The sequence below is a fragment of the Haliotis asinina genome, chromosome 16, assembly GCF_037392515.1.
Source record: "Haliotis asinina isolate JCU_RB_2024 chromosome 16, JCU_Hal_asi_v2, whole genome shotgun sequence".
NCBI classification, from domain to species: Eukaryota; Metazoa; Mollusca; class Gastropoda; order Lepetellida; family Haliotidae; genus Haliotis; species Haliotis asinina.
The window spans coordinates 14,126,648-14,139,782 of record NC_090295.1 but is presented as its reverse complement, the minus strand read 5'-3'; the positions used below and the strand labels follow the sequence as shown (position 1 = coordinate 14,139,782).

Here is a 13,135-nt window from a genome sequence, read left to right as displayed (position 1 = left end):
ATAGAAATTGTAGAGAAATAGAATCTTTGGCCTTTAATTATTTGTATTGCCCTATATATCTAGATGACACAAAACATAAATACTTAGAAAAGAATGAGCATAATTTGGCCTAATAAGTCTAATATTATTGCCATTTTTTTTACCACAGAAAGTCACCAAAGACATTTTCATTGTAAATTGAACAAAATTAAGTCTGGTATCATGAAATCTTGAGGGATAGATTTGCTGATGTGGTGATTTCTCATGACAAAATACATGATGATTCAACACATAATTTTTCAGTACATCATGGGTCTGCAATGCAAAATACCTGTCCAAATATAGGTACTCAAAGCCATCCCATTAGGAGAACTAGTAAGTTTATTTCAAGTATTTCAAACAGCAATTCCTTATATGCTTACTTCAAGTTAATTAAGTCTCCATAAATAAGGGAGAAAGTTTTGTCCCTAGCAATTGAAAAGAAGACATTCTGCACACTTCAAAGTTCTACACTGAAGTTATCTTCTGTGGCAACAAAAAAATCTATGATCAATAAATAAAAGAGTAATGAACAACCAGTGAGGAATAGATGACACATTTTATTCAGTGTTCGCGGTAGGTTTTGTAAAAGTGTGTGCGGAAATAAATTAATAAAATTTTCATGACAATCCTGAATCGTTTAAAAAATTCTTATTTTTTTCTGATATGTTGATGTTTCAAGGCACTTTTTAAGCTTATGTAGATTAGATTCTGTGCATCCAAAACAGATGCACAAAATAAACATTGTGTGTTTTTATTATTTTTTTGCATGAAGAACGCAGGTTTCTGTGTTAATGTGAACACTGTTATTGACAACTTCTTGGTTATTGTCTACAAAATGTTTTCAGAGCTAATGCTTGCTCCTTCATCTGATGTTGTACAGTAATCCTATGTGATTGGCTTTGTACATTCTTCCATCTTGCTTGTGTAAACAAGATCTACCTATATATATTCAAAAAAAAAATAAAAAAATAAAAATAAAAAAGAAGTAGATATCCATAAAATGTGTCATGTATCAATGTTCATCCCTCTTCTATATGCCATTCAAGAACTTCAACCAGTGATGATATTAATGTCAAATCATGACATAAGCATGGATAGTTTTACTTCAGTTTTCAGTTTCAATAAACATGAAAAATATCATCAGTATAATTCAAACTTATCTGAGATGATTGTACCATTTCTAAACAGCATATTTTCAGTGGTAGAATTGGTGAGAAAGAATGAAACAGTATGAAACGTTTCATACTGCACATACTTTGTCACATGTTTGATATTTTGCTTCATTTCATCTAATCTCTAAAACTAAAAGGGAATTTCTTATTCATTAAACAGGAACCCCTATTCCTATAAGTTTCATTCAATGAGTAAATTATTCCCCAATTTGAGGAGTCGAATCAGCCATCAACAAAGTTAAAATGAAAATAAAAACACCTTTATCATGACCAAATAATTTCACTAACAAACTTGACAATGAACACTCAAATTGTTCTGTACCATTCCTGACTGAGCTGACAACAAAACAGCAAAAAAAAGTCTGACCATGTCCATAATTTTTGCCACAAAAATAATAATATTCAGAACATGCATAACATCAGCCATGTTTATATGCCTTATTTATATTCACGACTGTACATGTGAAGGTCATGTCCGTAACTTCCAGAGTTGCCTCCCATGACTGCATGAACTGGAGATCGAGGATCAAACTCTGATGGGACTTCCATTTGCCCCTGAAACCCAGGAGGAAGTGTGCGTAGAGCTGAAAGCTCATTCTTGGCAGCAAAGCGTGAATAATCAACTTCAGACAAGGCCTGACCTGCAATGTATGCTTCTTTAATTGGAGGGCGGGGAGAAAAATGTCCATCTCTGTGCATACTGGTTCCAAAAACATCCTTGCTGATGAATCGTGGGAAAACACCAGCACGATCTGTGTCAAGATTTTCTTTCATTGGGTATCCTCGAAAATCTGACTGAGTGTCCCGAACTTGAAAATCGGTGTCTCTGATTGGAGGATAACTACCTTCACGACTGGCTGGAAAAGATGTATCTCTAACTGGTTGAAAGTTTGTCTCTCGAACTGACGAGAAACTATCTCGACTTTGTTGAAAGTCCCCCTCCTGAACTGACTGGTATTCTGGATCTCTAACGACTTGCTTAGATGTAAAATCATTGTGGGTAGCCTGTGAAGCATCGTAATCGAGCCGTGCATAATCAACTTCGCGTTTTGGCAATTCGGATGTGAAGGTTTCTTGAGCAGGAGAATTAGAATTGAAATCCCTTCCAACATATCCAGGGGGTACCTCAGCAGGCCGTGTGACAATCTGACTTTCCCTCCGCTCAATGAAACTGAAGTCATCCACACTGTTTGTGTTACTCACAGACTGACCACCAGAAAATTTTTCACTGAAACTGGCCTGGTCTGCTGTTCCAGCAGTATCTTTAGGTACATCATCAGGATCATCAACATCTCCATCAGATGAGTCCTCTTTAGCTGGGTACTGTTGTGATGATTCTGTCACCATTTCACTGTATCTTTGGTTAATGCTTGCAATTTGGTCATCGGTATAATCCAATCCTTTGGATTTCCTGAAGCGTGTCCTCTTCCGACCTCTTTTAAAGTTGACCGGAAATCCTTCTTTCTTGTTCTTCTTTTCATTCTCCAGGCTTTCTGGATGATCTGGGACAATCCCATGTTTTTTCAAGTGCCAATTGAGGGCTGCTCTCTGCCTACACTTATAGTCACACTCAGGGCATTTAAATGGCTTCTCATCATTGTGAATCCTCATATGAACGGTGAGGTGTTTCTTAGCATAGAAGCTTCGCTCACATCCTTGCCACGGACACGGAAATAGACGCAGCTTCAGATGAACCATGTTCACATGGGTAGCCATTGTTTTCCTAAATGCAAATTTCATTTCACAGCCTTCATACGGACAGGCATGTCTTTTGATTTTCAGATGCACAGTGTTATAATGGCGCTTGTACTGAGCATCACTGGAAAACTTGCTTGCACAGCCTTCAAAATCACACACAATGTTCTTCTCCTTGTGAGTAAGCATATGTTTCCGGAGGGAGTGCTTCAAGAAGTACTCATTCCCACACTGATCACACATGTAGGTTTTCATATTCGATTCCATTATGCCATGAGCATCCATCAAATGTTTCTGGACATTGACCACAAATCGGAACTGTTGTCCACAGATGTGACACAAGGTGGTTCCAGGGATGGTCTGTTCATCCTGATGTTCTTTCCTCATATGTCGCTTCAGCTCCATGCGCGTCCTACCAGTAAAGAAACAATGATTGCATTTGTGATTTGCAGGATGCTTTTTACTTTGGTGATGAGCAAGTGCTTGCAACGAATAGAATTTGTGAGTACACAGATTGCAGTCAATGACATAATGTGATTCCAAGTGTTCTTTACCTTCCTCCTTGTTTGTAAAACTGTTCTCACAAACAGTGCAGGTGAAAACACCTGACTTCTTCATAAGTTTTGGCTTCTGTGAACGTGGAATTTGTTTCGGTTCTTCCTCACCAACACTATCCTTCCTGGTCTTTCTTGGTCTTCCTCTTGGATTTTTCTCCCGCTTCACCTCCACTTCCTCTTCCATCTCAGACGACTCGTCAGCTGATGTACTCACCCTCCTTCTCAGCGACCTTCGGCTTTTCACAACAGCAGATTTTGAGTTCTGTCTAGACACCCTTCGAGATCGTCTTCTCCGAGGCTTTTCTTCTTCCACTGCAGGCATCCAATCACTATCAGAGTCTCTCTTCCTCTTCGACCTTTTAGCATCTGTCTCTGACTCACTGCCTTTCAGGAGCTTCTCAAGCTCTTCCTCGGACAAAAATTCATTTGCCTCTTCTCTGTCTGGGTCATCTTCTTCAGTTTCATCGTCTGACAACTGAGTTCTATCTTCCTTTGCTTCTATAGAGTCTCTAGAACCCAATTCCTCATTCTCCATATCATCTTGGTCCCACTTGAGTCGTTCAGCATCAAACCCTTCAAGTCCAGGTTCCATGTCACCTCTCTCGTGTGCAGCAATAGCTTCATTCTCATCCTCAAGATATCTCGAAACTCGAGATTTAGGCTGTTTCCTTCTCGATGACTTCTTGCTGTTATACCCTTCAGAGAAGCCATTTTTGTTGGATTCTGATTTTTTCTCTGATGCACTCTCACCAAAGTTTTCGCTGACATCCCCATACACAGAACAGGTGCTTGAGTCTCTGGTGTCCTGTGAATCCATGAGAGAAGTGTTGCCAGAATGGGATGTCAGACTGCTGTGAGCACTAGTCCCTGGTATGGAGGCAGGCCGTTTCCTGCAACAGAGCAAATAAAAATGGAATTTACATGTATCAGAACCTGTATGTGAATAGGGTTTAATGTCTCTTTAAACAGTCTTTTCAGTCTTGTCAGTTTGATGTCGATGGAAAATCTGGAGTGGTGCAGGTTTTCGACATTTACTATCTTTACCACTTAAACATAAACCTAAAGGTTGTTTCTCACTATATATTAGGCATGGCTTCTTTTCCCGGAATAACTGCAATAAAGGTTTGTTTGTTTCCAGGGTTTACTTTCTGAAAGTAAGACCTATTTCCCGGTTTTAAATTTGTAAGTAAGACCTATTTCAACGTTTTACATAAGACCTCTTTCCAGGTTTTGCTATCTCTAACTCTATATTAACATCAACATTTAAATTCAGATGATAAGTAAGTGTTTGAAATCAACTGAAAAATATCGTCAGAGATCAACTTTAATCTGCAGATGTTTTCCTTGCAGGACTGGATCTGTATCAAGGCACTCAGCAGATAAATCACAAAATCCTGTACATAGCAAAAGGCACCACTTTGGGATCTGCCACATATATTATCAAGCTTTGCTGACAGATATTACAAAGTTTTTGAGATGTGCTCTGCAAACAAAACACCTATACATTTTGAGACAAAGCCCAAAACGTTTCCATGGAAACCCAGAAAATGCCAAATCCCAAAAACCTGTACATAGCAAAAGGCACCACTTCAGGTCCTAACTGATATATCTACCAAGTTTTGCAGAAAAATATTGAACGGTTTTTGAGTTCTGCTCCGGAAACGAAGCACATCCCTCCATTTTGAGACTATGTCCGAAGCGTTTCCATTGAAGAAGAGAAAATAATACAACACAAGAACCTATAAGCATGAAAAGGCACCACTTTAGGTTGTGGCTGATGTGTCTATGAAATTTTGCAGAAAAATACTGAAAAGTTTTTGAGTTCTGCTCCGGAAATAAAGCCCATCTCTCCATTTTGAGACTAAGTCCAAAACATTTCCATGGAAACCGAGAAAATAAGAAACCACAAAAACCTGTAAACAGCAAAAAGCACCACTTTAGGTTCTGATTGATATATCTACCAAGTTTTGCAGAAAAATATTGAAAGGTTTTGCAGAATAAGAAACACCAAAATGTTCCATGGAAAAACAAAAAAATAAAATAACAAGAGTCATCAGAAGATGACATATCCCCCCGGCCCCCACATATTTCAAAGGACAAATCATCGGACAGTTACTTATTGTGTTCTTAGACCAAGTCTGAATCGTTTCCATGGAATTCATGGAAAGTATAAATGCCATATATCTATAATCAGAAAAAGTCACCATTTCAAGATCTGTCTCGTATATCTGCCAAGATCTTTTGATAGATATGAAATGGTTTTCGAGCTGTGCTCTGGAAACGAAGTCAGCAACATGTTTATGGAACCGAGAAAATAGTTCATCAAAAAAAAAAAAGGAAATAGCAAAAGGCACCACTTTGGGGTCTGCCACACATATCTACCAAGTTTTACTGAGAGATATTAAGAAGTTTTTCAGTTCTGCTCAGGAAACCATACATACATACATACATACATACATACATACATACATACATACATACATACATACATACATACATACATACATACATACATACATACATACATACATACATACATACATACATACATACATACATACATACATACATACATACATACATACATACATACATACATACATACATACATACATACATACATACATACATACATACATACATACATACATACATACATACATACATACATACATACATACATACATACATACATACATACATCTACCAAGTTTTGCTGAAGTTTTTGAGTTTTGCTCTGGAAACAAAACACGCCTCTCACTTTTGAGAATATGTCTGAAACCAAGGAAACCGAGAAAATAATAAATTACAAAAACTTTAAATAGCAAAAGGCACCACTTCAGGTTCTGACTGATATATCTACCAAGTTTTGCAGAAAAATATTGAACGGTTTTTGTGTTCTGCTCCGGAAACGAAGCCCATCCCTCCAGTTTGAGACTATATCCGAAACGTTTCCATGGAAACCGAGAAAATAATAAATCACAAAAACCTGTACATAGTAAAAGGCACCACTTCACCTTCTGACTGATATATCTACCAAGTTTTGCAGAAAAATATTGAACAGATTTTGAGTTCTGCTCCGGAAACGAAGCACATCCCTCCATTTTGAGACTAAGTCCGAAACATTTCCATGGAAACTGAGAAAATAATAAATCACAAAAACCTGTAAATACCAAAAGGCACCTCTTTAGGGTCTGCAACACATATCTACCAAGTTTTGCTGAAAGATATTTAGAAGTTTTTGAGTTCTGCTCCGGAAACGAAACACACCTATCACTTTTGATACAAAGTCTGGATCGTTTCCATTTAACCGAGAAACTAAGAAATGACAAAAACCTGTAACTAACAAAAGGCACCATTGCAGCTTCTGATTGGTATATCTACCAAGTTTTGCAGAAAAATATCGGACAGTTTTTGAGTTCTGCTCGAAACGAAGCCCATTCCTCCATTTTGAGACTAAGTCTAAAACATTTCCATAGAAACCGATAAAATAATAAATCACAAAAACCTGTACACAGCAAAAGGCACCACTTTGGGGTCTGCCACACCTATCTACCAAGTTTTGCAAAACAATATTGAACGGTTTTTGAGTTCTGCTCCGGAAACGAAGCCTGCCCCACCACTATACAATACATACATTGTTATTAGCCAATATCTATAGTGCATAGAGATTACGTTTCTCAAACATTATATTTCTCATAATTATCAGTGCCCTTATTCTCGAAACGTTCGTAGCCCTAAGAATTCTTTAGTTTGAATATAGTTAATGTTAATGGGCTTAAGATGTACGTAGGGCTACGAATGTTTCAGGAACAGCTAGCCAGTCTGCCAGTGGATTTGTTGCAGCTGTGCTGCTTACCAGAATATAGGGCTGGGACAGGGACTAATGATGGGGGACCACCATCACCAGTCTCAGTACCGGAAGTGTTATGATCATGTGACTAACGTATTAAACAATGTAATAGTTTTTCTTTCATGATTAAAGGTTGTATTGTCTTTGAAGATTCTGATATAATTATGCAGTCACTTGTTTTGATGGAAAAACTTAAAATGGCAGCCTCAGAAGTGAAGAATATATTGCCATTGCTAACAAATTTGATGTCAGGATTGGGGTGGGGTATATGGGTAGAAAGTTTGGACTTACACTTTGGAATACACTTTGATCACTCGTTAGTACACTTACCGATGCTCAGTGATCCGAGTACTGACTTTACCCATAGAAGACTTAGATACGAGCTCTTCATCTGTGATCTCATACCTGAAGCAAATGAGTCAAACATTGCTACCATGGTTTCTGGTCTCCACACATAGTTCATCCAAGTTAAATTTGAACCTTGAACACGAATACACTGGCCTTCCCTTATTTTTCATTGTTTCCAAATTACACATCATGCTTTCAAAAAGTGACAACCAACAAACAACTGATTTCATTTTATGTGCTTAGTGTCAGATATGGAAATAGAATAGTCAAACAGATACAACTGAAGGGACTGTGCTGCTTGGACAATAAACAAAGTCAGTTTTGATTATTTATTAATACTCATTTGCCTGTCTAAAAATGTTTGAGACAGTATCATGAAACTAAATATTGTTCAAGTGACATGTCATTTTCTTGAAACTTGTCAGTAAATAGCCAACTAGATTAATTTTCTCCTTCGGTTTTCAAATCCCAATTACTGGAAACTACTAAAGTAGCAAATGATAACTGCATCGAATTCTGAATTGCACATTTTCATTCCAAGTACACTCATCAGCTATTGCACCATTTGGAGCAGGCCCATCCAATGTGTCCATTTAACAGGTAAATCAATATATGTGGCCTATCTTGTTTATTTCAGAATGCTTAGAATAGATTCTAATAAAACTGATTTCAAAGTAATTACAGTAATCATTTCTACTTTATCTAATAGTAGTATGCATCTATTATCAACACTGCAGAATTTACATTGACTGAGGGACATTTTATGTTCATTTGTTTTGCAAGTGAGTATTGGTAAATACAAGGGGATGTTAAAAAATTTTAATTATCGCCATGAATATATTTAGAAATTTTGTTGAAAATTTTAAGTTAACATCAGTGATCCTTGTCTAGTTAATGGACAACAAACCACTTTCTTCACTTTATTCAGTCGTCTGGTAGTTGATCCTAAACACAAGTAATCCCATGCTTGCAGAAGATTGAGTAATGCATTGTCATTTAGTTTTTTCAATTGAATGGTTGCAGTGCCTGACAGAATCAAGAGGAGATGAAATCTGTTTATTGAGCCAAGATGTGGACGATGCCAGTGAGGTCACTGAAGAGGCAGAGTGTTGGTTTTCCATGAATTCTGGGGGTCTATTTAAGCGGTCTGCACAAGGTCAAAAATGATGGGAGAAATGTGTCACTCTGGATGTTGACTATGTAGAGAAGTCTTAAGGACAAGAAATCAAAGTTTCTACCCTGAAAATGTCTTGGCGATACTTTGAACTTTTTTATATTCCCTTGTAATGTGTGCTAGCAAGGTTAACTGCTAAAGGAGTGAATGCATGCATGAGTGAGCAAAGCATGCATGTCATGCTGCTTCTATAAATATTCCTGCAATACTGCAGCATGGACTCAAGAAATAGGCTATCATATCATATCCAGGTTTCCTCCAGAGCATAAAGTGGTGCATATCATTATGAAGACTTCTCTGCTTTTTTGTATTGTAATGGCAAAGATTTTGCACTCTGGAACTCTTTTAGAGGATTTAAAGACTACATGACAAACTCTTTCTACCATATCACCCAAAAATAAACATAAAACAAAAGCCATGACAAAAAATAATACACTTACAGGTTTTTCTTGTTTCTGAACTTCTTTGCACTGAAAATATTTAGGAGGTCATATTTAGCCATGAAACATGTATTAGTAAATGACATAATAAATATTGCATTATTCAAGATTATATACGTCAGGGCCAAGACTATCAAAGCTCTTAGCGCAAAGACAGTCATAATTCTGTTAATGTATGGTACATATGACTATCTTCACTTGCAAAGAGGGCCTCGAAAATCTAGTAGCCCAGCACTTCCAGCTGTGACCAAGAAGACTGAAAAAAACAAAACAGTGATTAATGACAGGACTCGAGAACATTGGATGATGACTCTGCAATGTCAAAATAATCCATGCCAGACTATTTTGATTTCTTAAATTTTGTCCATGAACCTGTCAATGACTAAAATATTGATATATCCAAAAAATGGAAAGCAGACTTCAGAATCATGTTAGCAAAGTACTGATGCTATCAACAAGGGTGAGATGAGCTTTACGCTTCTTTTAGCAATATTCCAACAACATCATATCAGGCAACAATCCAACCCGGGTCTTCATTGTGATGAGTGAACGTTTTAACCACTAGACTACCCGCCACTCAAAACAGAACATTCAATTCTATCTTGCACCCATAAAGATCTGGGTCATAAATGACCTTCAATAGCCCGTGCTCATTGTATGAGGTGACTAGCAGGATAAGGTGGCCAAGCTCACTGGCTTGGTTGACACATGACATTGTATCCCAATTGCCTAGATTGATGTTCATACTGTTGATCACTGGAATATTGCTGAGTGTTGAGATAAAAACAAACTAACAAACAACAATTCCATATTGGAAAAAAACAACAATCTTTTCGTATCTATATAATTTGGGGGAAAGATACTGAACCACATTTGAAATTAGAAATTTGTATTCTTCAGACATGAATCAGATTTGTTGGGTTTAAAAACTGTAAATCCCCATCTCAGAACAGTTTGGCCTCAGTTTAATAGAATGCTGGAAATATATTCTGACTAGTAAAGCCCAGACCAACAGATGTACACCATAGCAAAACTGTCATTAATACAAACACCATAAATGTTTTTTTTCAACAAACTCAAAAGCTGTCCAGTCTCCAAAGCTACTCCGGTCATATTTCCCCGGCTGTGACTAGCGTTAGTCTAAAACCTCAGTTAAAACAATTAGCCTTATCTAACAAACTCAGCTTCAACATTATTTCCGACTACGTAGGTTTGTGAGTATGATCATTCAATGTATTAGTAAATCACCTTAAAGTATGGCACTTATTACCCAGAAATTATGCTTCAAGTGGACTCATACTTGGTAGATGGAAGGGATACAACTCTGTGCATGGCACCATTCAACATAAGCTTATGAGTATCCACATGTTTGGAAAACCATATATCACAAAATCCTTACTAACAAAACACATTTCCGTAGATGTCACATTTTTTTTTTCAGCAAGTATTTTAATATCTTAATTTTCTAATCACTTACCAGAATGAGTGAGCCAAACCATATGGACATAACCGTTAACACTTCTGACACGTCAGTGATTCTTGATGCAATTGGGTAAGCACTGACCTCTATCTGATGAAGACAAACCTGAATCCACTTTATAGCTGCTTTGTATCTATGACTGACAATGCGGCCAGACAAATGGGCCTGTCTACTGGCAAATAAATTCTTCTGCAATATATTGCAATTCAGGTGCCCTTATTGGAATAGGTATTGCGATATATTGGGAACTTATGTATTGATAGTTGGTGACACTAGTCATACATGTCATTCCAGTTTTCAACACATTAATTCCCTCAAAAATAAATGTTAAGGTTCTCATAATGGTCATCTCACACATAATTTGCTTATAAATTTTTAGTTTTTACAGAATGCTGTTTGTCATTGAATAATGATGAAAGGCATCTGTTGTGAAGGAAATTCTGTTCAGACTTTAATTTAAAATGTAAAAAAATCACAAAAACATTTTTACCCAATATAACAATATAAGTTCTCAAAAAATATACCGAAATACCTTATCGTTTGAAAAGTGCATTGCAATATATCGGTAAAACTGTGCAATCTAGAATTGTGTTAGCAATTAGAGTACCTCAGACTATTCAATGAACAGCTCTTTGTCTTGTTGGCATTAAGTGTTCTGATATATATGACCTGTCATTTGTCAGTAACAGTAAACATACAATAGATGTGTTCAAGTGAATTTTCCAATTTTTGGAAAGTGCACATTTCTTCAAATGAGAACCAAACTTGAATCCTAAAAACTCTAAATGAGGGGTACTTACTTTGATTCCGCCTGTATATATTATTCTTTCTGATGACAGGTTATGTGATTATCGCAGAAAGAGCTGAATGAACTTTAATGTGTAAGTATTGGTAAAATGTCAAGCTATTTCTACCAGGTTTTGTCAGGAACTTACTTTGGTTTTTTTCCAGACATAGCAGGTGATCAGACGACAACGGTAAATATTTTAGGTCTCCTGCACAATATACTTTCTAAATTATTTATTTTCTTTTGTTTCCAGTGCAAATTGTATAATCTGTCTTCAACATAATTGCAATGCTTTGTTGCAGACATATATTATCAAAATGCACGAATGTAGATGAGCGCATAAAGGTAATAAGCGAAACCCAAACAATCCCAGTTTATTTATAGAAGTTCCAATTCAACCAGCGTACCAAATGTCAAGAAGCAACTTTGCCAGGGTGTCATTTCCACACTGCAAGTCTTCTTTCAACTCTATCCATCTGCTATACTGTGCACCAATATCAATCACAGTATTTTCTTCCTTTACCGGTGCATTTGAGTCTGTTGGTACGGGTTCGGCAGGCGAAAGTTGTCCTTCCGCCGCCATATTGAATACCCTCGTTACTTCCGGTTGCGCAGGCGCTACAAACTTTCAATTTTTTCGGTGTCATTGACCTAGACCTTATTTGCAAAGAAACAAATTGTTCTTCATTTTAACAATATTTGCGTATTACATGATACTTTATCAAGCCCAATTCAGTTCATTGTCAACCCATAAAAGTTCCGTAAATAGGGAACATGACTCCTTTATGTCGTGAATGAAAACAATTTGAAATTTATTAACTACTTCAACATTTAGAGAGTGCCCCTCTTCGAGCTGTGTAGAAATTCGTCTCAAAACTTGCATGTACGATGTATAAAAAAGACTCTAGATTTTTTAAAACAATGAATTCTTTTTGTAAAGTTTGATCATAAAGAAATATCGAATTAAGGATATATCTTTTCAATACTTTCACGTAACCACTGAAAAATATCGTATGCATTAGTTCCTTTACTTTAGCACTACATAAAATCATTCGTACACACAAATAAAGTCACATTTTTAAGGACAATTTAAGTAACTTGGTGCCTCACCTTTCTTCTCCATCCTTTGCTGATGGCCCATAACATTTCATCCTTCACAACCAAAAAGCACAAACTATAGATCTACCATTAAACAGAATTAATATACATTTAAGTTGAAGGGTTATTTAGAGAGGAAATTCAATATATGACATGACGCCTGGGTTCAAACCATAACACTGCACGTTTTGACACCAACGTCTTGCAGTTACGTGGCGCGTTCCGTCAACCGTCGTATAGTGAGTGAAATGTTCATGGGGACATTTCGGATATATGTCATTCTCTTGTTCAGTTCAAACACGCTCTTTAAAATTAATCATGCAATATTATGACCATGAGAAAAATGTTCATCATATCGATCAGTGCTTACAGATGAAATCCGTGTCTACATTCAAATTTCGGACTAGTGATCGATTTATTTTAGGGGCTAGTAACTTCAGACATAGATAGCCCGACTGTTTTGCAAAATTAGGAATTTATTTCGTAAACTGACGTCGTCATGCAAGGTCC

General features: G+C 36.8%; 1 protein-coding gene across 1 annotated transcript; it reads right to left on the bottom strand.

Moving 5' to 3' along the window:
• Positions 1-672: 672 nt before the first annotated feature.
• Positions 673-12,130, bottom strand: LOC137268230 (zinc finger and BTB domain-containing protein 41-like). The gene is made up of 4 exons (XM_067802768.1): positions 11,935-12,130; positions 9,261-9,290; positions 7,629-7,703; positions 673-4,335 (listed from the first exon to the last, which is right to left on the bottom strand). Exons 1-4 carry the CDS (start codon positions 12,108-12,110, stop codon positions 1,632-1,634), a joined length of 2,985 nt encoding a protein of 994 aa, XP_067658869.1. The 5' UTR covers positions 12,111-12,130; the 3' UTR covers positions 673-1,631.
• Between the last annotated feature and the right edge of the window lie 1,005 nt (positions 12,131-13,135).